This window comes from Dipodomys merriami, unplaced genomic scaffold (assembly GCF_024711535.1).
Source record: "Dipodomys merriami isolate MVZ:Mamm:240054 unplaced genomic scaffold, mDipMer1.0.p SCAF_365, whole genome shotgun sequence".
NCBI classification, from domain to species: domain Eukaryota; kingdom Metazoa; phylum Chordata; class Mammalia; order Rodentia; family Heteromyidae; genus Dipodomys; species Dipodomys merriami.
In genome coordinates, this window is record NW_027205215.1 from 631,835 (window position 1) to 643,860 (window position 12,026).

The 12,026-nt window shown below is 37.6% G+C and overlaps 1 protein-coding gene across 5 annotated transcripts in view; it reads left to right on the forward strand.

The window, feature by feature from the left end:
• The first annotated feature begins 178 nt into the window (after positions 1-178).
• LOC138804452 (spindle assembly abnormal protein 6 homolog) overlaps positions 179-12,026 on the forward strand; it is a 30,969-nt gene continuing 19,121 nt past the window's right edge. For all 5 annotated transcript variants that reach the window (XR_011365265.1, XR_011365266.1, XM_069988714.1 and 2 more), the window contains exons 1-6: positions 179-320; positions 7,239-7,299; positions 9,133-9,212; positions 9,610-9,714; positions 10,734-10,905; positions 11,454-11,519. Coding sequence is in view for 3 of the 5 variants with exons in the window: in XM_069988714.1 (XP_069844815.1) it covers positions 256-320; positions 7,239-7,299; positions 9,133-9,212; positions 9,610-9,714; positions 10,734-10,905; positions 11,454-11,519 (549 nt within the window). In the remaining 2 variants the exon portion in view is untranslated. The remainder of the gene's footprint in view (positions 321-7,238; positions 7,300-9,132; positions 9,213-9,609; positions 9,715-10,733; positions 10,906-11,453; positions 11,520-12,026) is intronic.

The following is a 12,026-nucleotide window of genomic DNA, read 5'->3' on the forward strand; positions in this document are numbered from 1 at the left end:
CCCAACACGTCGGTCGGTGCCCGGAAACGGCTCACCCATTCGAACCCCAAACCCGCCCTCCGTCGCAAAAACCGGAAGTGACTGATGGTGGCTGCGAGGTCCAAACTTCCTTCGTCTTCCCCCCCCCGCCCCTCCCCCCTGTTTCTCGCTCCTCCTTCTCCGCGGAGCTAAGCGCCAAACTCAAACTCTGTCCGGAGCCGGACGTCTCCTCGGCGCGTTTGGAGGCCTAGGCCTGTGGACCGGCCGAGGTCTACGATGAGCCAAGTTCTGTTCCAGCAAATAGTCCCCTTGCAGGTGAAATGCAAAGACTGCGAGGAGAGGTGAGGTCCGCGGCGCTCGCTGCCCGCGGCTGGCGGTTGGGGTCGCGCCGGCGGTGAAGATGGCGGCTGGGGACCGTGGGGCGGGGCTGGGGCCGAGGCCGGGGCCGGGCTCGGGGCCGGGGCACTGGCAGGGCCCGGGTGGCCGCCGCAGGCACCGACCGGCCGCTGCGGAGGGGACGCTGGGAGGGGAAATGGGCAGCCTCGGCGACTGCAGCCCGGGAGGCCGCGGAGACCCAGCCTCGCTTCTTGTTGTTGTTATTATTATTATTATTATTAATCATCATCACTAGTAATAAAGGCCCTGGAGCTTGAACTCAGAGCCTGCTCGCTGTCCCTGAGCTGCTGTGCTCAAGCCTGGCGCTCGATCGCCTGAGCCACAGCTCCGCTTCCGGCTGTTTGGTGTGGTCCTTTGGCAATCAGTCTCAACGACTTTCTTGCCCGGGCTGGCACCGAACCGCGATCCTCCGATGCCAGCCTCGGGCGCGCAAGCCTGAGCCCCCTCGCCGCCACCGTGGCCACAGTTGACAGGAATTTCGTTGGTGAAATACTGTCCGCTCGTAAACACTCGCCGTTGGACACTTACTTTGGGGATGTGATGGTTTTCGTGGTAATACTAGAGCTTTAAGTAGGATTGATGTTAAAGCAGGTGATCCGTTTGTACAGCCGCCCCCAGTTCGACCATGCACTCGCCGTCTCTTAGCGTCTGTGTTCCTTCGTGTGTACAGTTGACATAACGTAGTTGTCATTAGGATCAAGTGCGAAAATACATACAATAAAAGACAGATTGTGTAGCCTGGCCCCAATGGCTTTAGTGGTAGAGTGACGTCTAAGCCAATGGTCTTGACTTCAGACCCCAGGATGTCAAAGACAAAAAGTAAAACTCAAAGGTGTAGGAAGGGTGCATAACAAAATTGATTTACCGAGTTGTCAGTAAACTATAATATGTGATCCCAGAACTTGACTCCCATGGATATAGATTTGTGGGTTAGTTTAAGTAGTTGGCTTTGTGTTGTTGTTGTTTGTTTTTGTTTTCGTTTGGGGGGACCCAGCCCAGGGCTTTGCATATGTTGAGTTCCACCTCTGCGGTTTCTCCTGCTCCTACATGCCATTCATTGTGGTAGCACTAACCACTTATGCTATTGAACATTTGATGGGAGGCTAATCCAGATTGGGTTGCTATAAATGCAAAATAAAATTAACACTGATTTTAAAGATATTCTATGAAATAAAAATGTAAAATCTCAATAAGTTTTATGTTGGTTATGCATTAAAATGGCAAGATTTTGGGTCTATTACATTAAATAGGATGTATAACTAAAATTAATTTATTAACTTACAGAGGGTACAGAGAGTTACTGTTTCATAAGTGAGGTAATGAGTACATTTCCTTTTGGATGATGGATGTCACCCCTTCCTTCACTCTCTTCCATCCTTGCCCACAAATTGTAAAGTTCAAATTCTGGGCCCTTAGCCTTTTTCACTCAGGGCTAGCACTTTACCACTTAAGCCACAAGTCCACTTCTGGCTTTTTGGTGAATTAGAGATGAGTGTCACAGACTTTTCCTGCCCTGAGAATTTCAAAGCTTGATCCTTAGATCTCAGCCTCTTGAGTAGGTATGAACTATCGGCACTTGCACCCTGCCTTCTTTTTATTCTTTCATACCTTTCAGATACTAGTATTTCTTCACCTATAGCAGGGGTCAACAGAGCCCTTAAGGCCAGATGGCCCACTATTTGTAGATGAAGTTTTATTACCAAATTGTTTGGCTGTTTTTGCAGAATTGAATAATTATACTATACTGTTTTTTGAGGGCATAAAGGTCAAGATGTAGCTCACTGTCTCCATAGTATGGCACATGTTCATTTCAACACTGAAGAGAGAGACAGAGAAAGTGTGAAAGAGACGTGTTAGTCAAAAAAGCCTAAATGACTTACTCTGTCGTCCTTTACAGTAGAACCATTTGCTGACCCCTGACATATAGAAACAATAACCTAAACTCTTTTTTTCTTTTGTCACTCATGGGGCTTGAACTCTGTCTGAACGCTGTCCCTCAGCTCTTCAGCTCAAGGCTAGCACTCTACCACTTGAGCAACAGTGCCACTTCAAGTTGTCTGGTGGTTTATTGAAGATAAGAATTTCACGGACTTTCCTGCCCGGGCTGGCTTTGAACCGAGATGCTCAGATCTCAGCCTCCTGAGTAGCTAGGATTACAGGCGTGAGCCACCCGCACCCTGCTCCTAAACTCTTTATTAAGTGTTCGAGGCCTGTTCAGCCCAACAAATACTTGCAAATGCCTACTATGTGCCAGGAGCTGTCCGTGGTGCTCAGGAGATGAATTTCTCTTCTGTACCCACCTCCATACCAGACAGACTAACACATAACCATTGTGCTTATCATGGGACTCACATTTTAATTGAGGAAAGAAAAACATTTCCCCTGGAACCAGGTGCTGGGGCTCACACCTGTAATTCTAGCTACTCAGGAGGTTGAGATCTGAGGATCACAGTTCAGAGTCAGACTTTGCAGAAAAGTCCAGGGGACTCTTACCTCCAGTTAACCACTAGAAAACAGGAAGTGGTGCTGTGTCTCAGAGTGGTAAAGTGCTAGCTTTGAGGGAAAAAGCTCACAGACAGCACCCAGACCCTGAGTTCAAGCCCCACAACCAAAAAAATAAAATAAAATAAAATTTCCCCTGGAGAAGCAGCATGGTACAAATTAAGAGTTCAAGTTCTGGAACTAGATTGTTTTGGTTTAAATCTCATTTCAAACTCTTACTTAGCTGTCCATCTTATACCATTTATTTATTATTTACTTTTTTTGGAGGGGCAGAAGGTTGGTGTTGGGGGTTGCATACATTAAGCACATACTCTACTATTCACGTAAACCATCTAACCCTGCTTATATGATTTTTTAAAAACTTTTTTTACATCTTTTAAAAATTATTTTAATGTATAATAACTACCTATTTCATAGAATTATTGGGGTTGACAGGAGTTAATTCACACAGAACAATGCATAAGGCATTACTTTTTCTTTCATAACTTCAAGGTATATCTTAAATCCCTTCACTATAAGGATCTTTCAAAGTTGCCTAATTTGAAATTACCTCTATCCATTTATTAGCTAGCATGATATAGGCAAGAAATTTGATTTCTAATATGTGCCTCAGGTTCCTCCTCTGTTAAGAGTGATAATATTTACTCAAGATGATTGTTGTTAGCTAAGGTGGAAATACAGGTATCACAGGCTCTCAGTAGGCATTAATAACCCTTCCTTTCCCTCTCTTGAATCCCTGAAATAAAATCAGAAGCATATCTAGGGAAAAGTCATTTAATCTAACCTCATCTGGACCATGTTTGTTTGTGTTTGTATCCCTAGCACCCACATAGTACCTGCCTTAGAGTAGCTTTTATTTGTCTCAGCTACTGGGTGACAGCAGCAGGCTTGAATCCAGTTCTGCTAATGATGGGTGGTAAAGATGTTCTTTGTTTAAAACAACATCTATCCAATCTAACTGTCCCAGTGGATATTATGCAGATTTATGTAGTGTTCAAAGTGGTATGCTTACTGAAATGAGAAGTAGTATTTTTATTAGAGATTTTTTTATATTGCTTTATTATGTCATGAACCTTTATAATGGAGCAAATAAGATTTGTAGTTGAAGATAGTATATTCCCTGGAAGCTCAGATTTTTCTACAGATTTCGGGGGGAGTATTTTTTTTTTATTTGAAAAGTATTTATTTGATAAGAAGTCAACACCAATAAGGTAATCCAGTTTTCAAAATGACCAAGCATCTGATACACATTTCACAAAGGAATAGGTACAAAGGAAATAACAGGTATGAAAACGTTCAATATTGCTTATGGTTAGGAATGAATAACCCAAAAGGAGATATCCTCTCATTCTACTCAGAATGTCCATTACCAAAGATAAAAAGTTACAAATCCTGTCAAAAACACACAGAATGCAAGATTTTATGTTCTCTTGGTGGGAATGTAAATTAGAGAAGCTATTCCAGAAAACTCTATGCAGAGCTTTTAAAATATTGAAAATAGAACAATCATATGATATTGCTACTGCACTAATAGGGCATGTAACTAGGGAAATAAAATGTTTTCCTTTTCAAAAAAGTAGCTACCCATGGGCTGAGAAGGTGGCTCAGTGGTAGATCACTTGCCTTGCATGCCTGAGGCCCTGGGTTCGATTTCGGGGGGAGTATTTTGGACTAGACATGTGGAACATATTTGATTTTTAATCTTAATTTTAATTTTCTCCCTCACATTAATATATTAGGCATTTCAAATATATGCAGTATGATTGGTTGATGGTTATAGCAATATAACTTGCAGATTTATATAACCGGATTGAATTTTTTAAACAAATTTTTGAAGTATGGAAGGACTCCAAAACTGTGAAGCATAAAAAACTAGGTGTCAAGTACAGTATCATGCCACTATGGTGATTCATGTTAAAAACAGCACTAAAACAAAACAGTGTAGAGCAAAAAAGATCTGCACAAACCATCAAATTGAATTTATTCATTTCTACAAATTAGGAAGTTAAGGTGGTGGTGGGTTTTTTTTCCCCGAAGAAAGCTTAAGTGGAATTGGAGTAGTATTCTAATCTGTTTCATATACAGTTTTTCAGATGCCAAAAAAAGAAAAGAAAAGAAAAGAAATAATACATTGTTTTAAAAATAATTCTTCATGGACTGGGGGTATAATTCAGTGGGAGAGCCTTTGCCTAGTATGAATGAAACCTTGGGTTTCATCCCCTGGGCCATAAAACAGAGACAGAAAACCTTTCCTATCTTTGTGGTGTAGACTAATGCTGCTCTTCCTTTTCAGGTAATAGATTCAAGTTGTGGAACGTTCATCTGTCTCCTGTCAACTAACATTGTATACCCAATTCTATGTTCAATAAGAAATTTAACTAAATGACACATTTTATTTATTTATTTTTTAATATAAAACTTTTTTGTATGTAGACAATAACCATTATTTGTTTCGGCAAGGTAATACCTCACTGGTGTTACAGGATGTGTTTCTCATCACCAATGAAGCAAGTTCCATTTTTGCAGCAGTAGATATTGACATCCCTTTAGTTGGAGTTGATATCTGGACTGAACTTAATCCTATAAGTATAAGTAATATACATCATGTTCTCTCAACCTTTTGTCATTTTTTTTTAACATTTATTATCTTTAGTTGTACAAAGAGGTTCCCAGTCTACAAAATAGTATGTGAATACAAGGTGTCTGACAATATTGTCACCTGTAAATGACACATTTTAAAGTAATATAATCACAAGTCTAAACTTTAAAAAAGATTGATGCAGTTTGAATCTTGGTCAGTTGTTTCCAAGTTACTCCTTTGTCAGTCTAGATTTTATTTCTGTGGACAGAAGGAGTAGAATATGGAAATGTTAAAAGTCAAACCTTTAGAAGAATACCTTAAAAATGAACAAGCTTGAATTTCTTCCCCTGTATGTCATAAGAAGCCATTATTATTGAACCTAGCAGAAGAATTAGAGAACCACTCATTGTTAATGTTTTTAAATTAAATTTTCCTTTTTTAATTTTTATTTATTTATTTATTTATTTTTTGGTCCAGTTGTGGGGCCTGAACTGTGGGCCTGAACACTGTCCCTCAGCTCTTCAGCTCAAGGCTAGCACTCTACCACTTGAGCCACAGCGCCACTTCCGGCTTTTTTCTTTTTGCTTATGTGGTGCTGAGGAATCCGAACCCAGGGCCTCAGGCATGCAAGGCAAGCGCTCTACCACTGAGCCAACTTCCCAGCACCGAATTTTCCTTTTTTAAAAAATTTAAACAACTTGATTAATGTTTATGGTTAATTTGTGTGTGTGTGTGTGTGTGTGTGTGTGTGTGTGTGTGTGTGTGTGTGTGTGTGTGTTCAGTATTGGATTCTCTGTAAGATATAATATGAAATATTCTGGTTGTGTCATTTCAGACCTAATCTACGATAAGATAGGTAATAATACATTTGCTGACAGTTTTCTTGCATAGAAAATATATCAAGCAGATTTAGCTTTTAGATCTGAAAGAAATTAAGTATATAAAAGAATAGAGATTGTTATTTTCTTAATTCTGTATAGTCTAAATGTTCTAATATTCACATTTAAAATTTTTAGAATGGATGGGCTGGGAAGGTGGCTCAGTGGTAGAGTGCTTGCCTTGCATGCATGAGGCCTTGGGTTCAATTCCTCAGCACCACATAAGCAGAAAAAGTCGGAAGTGGCACTGTGGCTCAAGTGGTAGATTGCTAGCTTTGAGCTGAAGAGCTGAGGGACAGCGCCCAGGCCCAGAGTTCAGGCCCCACAGCCAACAACAACAACAAAATAAATAAAATAAAATTTTTAGAATGGAATCTTTCATTAAGTCAATTTGATCACTTGAAATGTAAATTCATTTATTTTTTGCCAGTCCTGGGCTTAAACGCAGGGCCTGGTTACTGCCCTGAGTTTCTTTTGCTCAAGGCTAGCACTGTACCACTTGAGCCACAGTTATACTTCCTGCTTTTTCTGTTTATGTGGTACTGAGGAATCGAACCTAGCCACATTCCCAGCCCCAAAATGTAAATTTTTTTAATGTCAAAAAAAGTAATGTAAATTGATGGTTTGTCTTTCAGTGGATACGATTTTAGAATCAGGGCAGTAACATATACTACAATAATACGAAGCACTTCCTCCAACTGTTTATCTTATTTAATTCTCATAACCTCCCTATTTTATACGTAAGAAAAGTTTAGTCTTCCATTAAAAACTACAAGGTTATTTGCTAGAACAGCTTGAACTTCAAATCTATGTGCTTTCTAAAAATCTATTGTTGTTAGAGAATGTGGCTTAATAAGGCTGAAAATTTTGTTTCTGAGACTTGGACATGTCTTTTCATCTAGGAGGATGAGTGTGAGAGTGAGCATTGAGCTGCAATCAGTTTCTAATCCAGTTCATAGAAAGGTTGGTATTTCCTTTTTTAAAATATGATCATTTCTGTAGATATTAGATAATTATTTTTCTTAAGAAATTTTGTTTACATTCACGTTGTTTTCTAGTATTGAGTTATTTTGTAATTGTTGTGGTATAGGATGGTAAAAATCTACTGGGACAGCTAAAAATAATTACACCAAATATTTCTAAATCATATAAGAAGAATGAACAATTAGAATTATAGTCTCCCTAGGTTTACTCAGAGCCTGTAGAAGTTGCTAGAGTCTGTATGGATACTTTGAAGAATTGGCATTTCATGATATGAATGGGAGAAAACAATAAAGTACTCTGGGGAAATATATTTGAATCTTTTACTTTTTAGAGCATCGGTTCCGTGTGTCTTTCAAAAGTATGTATCATTGAGCAGAGAGAGGATAGAGACCAGAGAGTTAAATGTTTGTTCGTTTAAGTGTTTTTGGTGGGTTTTTTTTTTAAGTTAGCTTACACTAGTTAGTTGTACATGGTAGAGATTCTATTCCTTTCCTTTTTATTGCCCTCTACTTCTTCCGTCATGTTCATCCTTATTCACCTTCTGTTCTCGCACTCCCTCTGGCTGATACCTGCCCCAACACACCTGTTTCACTTTTTATCATCCAATTTTTATTTTTTTAAAGTGTGTGCAGATTGCACGAGGAGTTTCTTTTTTTTTTTTTTTTTAATAGCATCTTAAAGTGAATTTCAAGAAGTGCCTACATAGAAGCTACTTAAGAGTATGGTATTCTGAGACCGAGCCAATACCCAAATTGCTAATTTTTTTTTTTTTTGGTGGGGTGGAGAGTATATACTGCATTCTTATTTTGTTCATTTTCTAGCTCTACTAATAAATGGCTTACACTTTTCTAGTTCCTTAGTAGTTCTGAGTAGATTTTATTTCAAACTTGTTCTTAATCTGAATACTTAGTGGGGGTTTTGTATGTGTGTGTTTGTTATTGTTATTTTTGTTTATTGTTTTGTCAGTCATAGGGCCTGAACTCTGGGCCTGGGTGCTGTCCCTCAGTTCTTCAGCTCAAGGCTACCACTCTACCATTTGAGCTACCGCGCCACTTCTGGCTTTTTCTGCTTATGTGGTGCTGAGGAATCGAACCCAGGGCTTCATACATGCAAGACAAGCACTCTACCACTGAGCCACCTTCCCAGCTCTGAATACTTAGTTTTATTAGTTCTCCTAAGTCCAGTTTTCCTTGTAGCAGTGGTCTCTGAAGTTTATAATTTCAGTGCACTTTTCTGTTGGCTTTTTAGCTGCTGTGATGATCTGTCACACTGTAAAATTAGCAACCTGGAGAGTGGTCTTTATTAAAGGAACCAGCATCATCAAAAAATGAAAACAGATGGGTCTCTCTATCAGTAACCACCTGGAGTAGGAGAGCATATGCCCTTATGGGAAGCCCTGGCAACCTGTCACCTGATCCTCTTTTGCCTCAGACAAAAGCTCCTTCTTTAGTTAGGTGGATAGTTGTCAGCTTTGCTGAATTTCCTGCTTTTGAAGGGAGACTGAAAATATAATTGTTCTGTGGTAAGGAATATTTGGGGTGGTCTAAATGACCCAAGACTTCTGATAGAATATTCCTAAACTTTGAAATCTTTCATAGTTTTTAATTAATTTCTATAAATTCCTTATGGTTGTCACAGAGCAGAGTATCTTTCTCTAAGATTTCAAGTCTCTAAAGACTAATTAAAAAAAAAAAAAAAACAGACCAGAGAAGAAAGCTGTAGTGGAGTAGAGCTGTGATGTTTGATGTTATTGGGATATTTTTCAAGAAGGAAATCTGAAAATACTTTAAAAAAAAAAACTCTTTCTTTTAGGATTTAGTTATTCGACTGACTGATGATACAGATCCATTTTTCCTTTATAATCTTGTTATATCTGAAGATGATTTTCAAAGGTAACTAAACATGGCGGGGGCAGGGCTGGTCTTATACTTAATCTGGGGAACATTTCTTAAATTTTATGAATATATTGGTACTTTTTTTGATGTACATTTTCTAGCCATGCACTATTATTTAAATCATGCCTATTAACTTATTCTGGGAGTAATGGACAATTTGTTATTTAGGATGTCCCTGAAAAATATTTCATAGATTATTAGATTTCTATTAAAACAGTGTAGAAGTTTGAAATTATAGCTACATTTCTTGATGTATTTTCTCCTATTGAATAAATTCTATAAACATAATATAGTTTTCATAAATGGTGTTCAGGAACTATAGAACCTTTGAAGGTATTAATTGTATGATAGTAATTCAATTTCTAAAACAAATCTTTGTTTTTGTTTTTGTTAGTTTAAAATTCCAACAAGGTCTTCTGGTAGACTTCTTAGCTTTCCCACAAAAGTTTATAGATCTCCTTCAGCAATGTACTCAAGAACATGCCAAAGAAATTCCAAGGTACGTTCCATGAGGTTGGGACATTATTAAACTTCTTTTTCCAAGATAGACCCTCTTTGAAAGACAAGTTGATGGAATGATATTTTCCATGTAATAAGTACCTATTTACGTTCAAAACTGCAGTGAAGGCTCTTTTAAATCTCATGTTTTTAGGAAGCCTTGATTAAAATCAGGAATGGTAAAATAATGAAGTGTAGCTCAAGTGTATAGCACTTGTCTAGCAAGCACAAGATCCTGTGTTCAGTATAGAAAAAAAAAAGGAAAAAAAAAATTGCTCCTTTATTTTTGTTTTGACATAGCCACTAAAGTTATTTGAAATACCTAACAGTATTTGTTTTTGTAATGAACCTGGAAGAAGAATAAGATTATTCTTGTATATAGATATTCATATTCATGTGGTGTTAAGGCTTGATCCTTGTAAAGGTTACCATCAAGATAGAAATCTTGCTTGGTATGTGTAAGGCCCTGGGTTCTATCCTTAGTATTTGAAAACAACCAACCAACCAAAACAAAAACAATGTTAAAAAACCAGAAAAGTTTACAATCACCCTTTTATTAGTTTCCTCAACTGATGATTGTTATATGAAACAGATATTTCACCAGAGGTTTTTCTAAATATGTTATTTTTTAGGTTATTAGATGTAATTTTATTTTATTTTTAAAAAATTATTTTATTATTTGTTTTCTCTTAAAGATCATACAGAAAAGGATAAATGTTTAATTTCTATAATTTGCTAATTTTCAGAATAAGGGGCTGGTATTCTTGTCACTATTGTAGGAATGCATTTTTGTTTTTGTTTTTTACTGTTTTCTCTTTTGTCTTGCTGAACTCAAGAGTTTTATTTTGTTTCAATTCCCCATCACAGATTTGTCTTGTTCTTCACCAGGGGAATCCTTTCATATTAACCCCTATAAATTCTGTTTACTCCCTCTAATGGTCTTTCCAAATAGAGGAGCTCATGATTTAAAAGCAGAGTTTGACCGTCTTGAGTTTATTACCATGTGACTTCTTTTCAAAGGTTTTTGCTGCAGTTAGTTTCTCCAGCAGTTATTTTGGATAACTCACCTGTATTTTTAAATGTGGTAGAGACAAATCCTTTTAAACATCTTACACACCTGTCACTAAAACTCTTACCTGGAAATGATGTAGAGATAAAGAAGTTTCTAGCATGCTGTTTGAAATGTAGCAAGGTAAGATTTTAAATTTAAGCTATTCTTTTAAACTTGTTATCAGAATACTTTGATACATCATTGAAGAGTTACATTGGCATTATTTCTTATATAAAAATGCTGTATTACTTTTCATTTAGTTAATGTAGAAGTGTAGAACTGGACTGGCAATTAAGAAACTTAGATTCCAGGTTTTTTCTAGTTTCTATGACCTTAGGTACTAAGCTCTTACACCATAATTTCATCATTTGGGAATATTTACCCTATACAGCCCATCTGAAAATATGTTAGATATCTACATTAGATTATGACACAGGAAACATGGTATTGCCACCTGAACCTTTGGGCTATATTGTCATTAAATGCTGTATATAAGTGCATCTGAAATGGTAATGGTGCATAGATCATCTGACAATTTTGCTAAAATGCAACTTCTGATTTGAAAGCTCTGAGATACTGCAAGCTTTTAGAATGATACTGATACTTTATTTTGCTGCACTTTGAGTAGCTTGGCTACTGATGGTTGAATTAAATTGTAAACTCCATAATCTTATTGTTTCTATAAATAGGAAGAAAAATTATCATTGACACAATCATTAGACGATGTTACTAGGCAACTGAACTCAACACAAAAGGTAATTGATATTTCATTTTGTTTTTGTAAGTCATCCAGACACTGGTTCTGAATTGCTTCTTGAATTAAATCTAAGCATTTACGTATTTTCTTTCAAACTATGCTACCATTAAATTTCCTCATCTTTTTGCCATCTACCAGTTAACTCTTAGTCTGATGCTCTCTTTTAGATGTTTAATTCCATGCATACATTTTCTCAATTTATGACACATTTTCTCTAAATCTTTTATTAAGTAACATTAACATTCTTTCTCCTTTTTTTCTTTTATTCATCTCATTCCTCTGGCTTAAAATGGCTTTTCACTTCTTATAAAAGTTCCCATCTATTGGGCCTGTAATCCTAGCTACTCAGGTGGTTTAGATCTGAGGATCATGATCAAAGCCAGCCCAGGCAGGAAAGTTTATCTCCAAAAACTACTCAGAAAAAGCTGGAAATGGCACTGTGTCTCAAGTAGTAGAATGAGAGTGCTTACGCTCTGAGGTCAAGTCTCAGGATCAGCATACACAC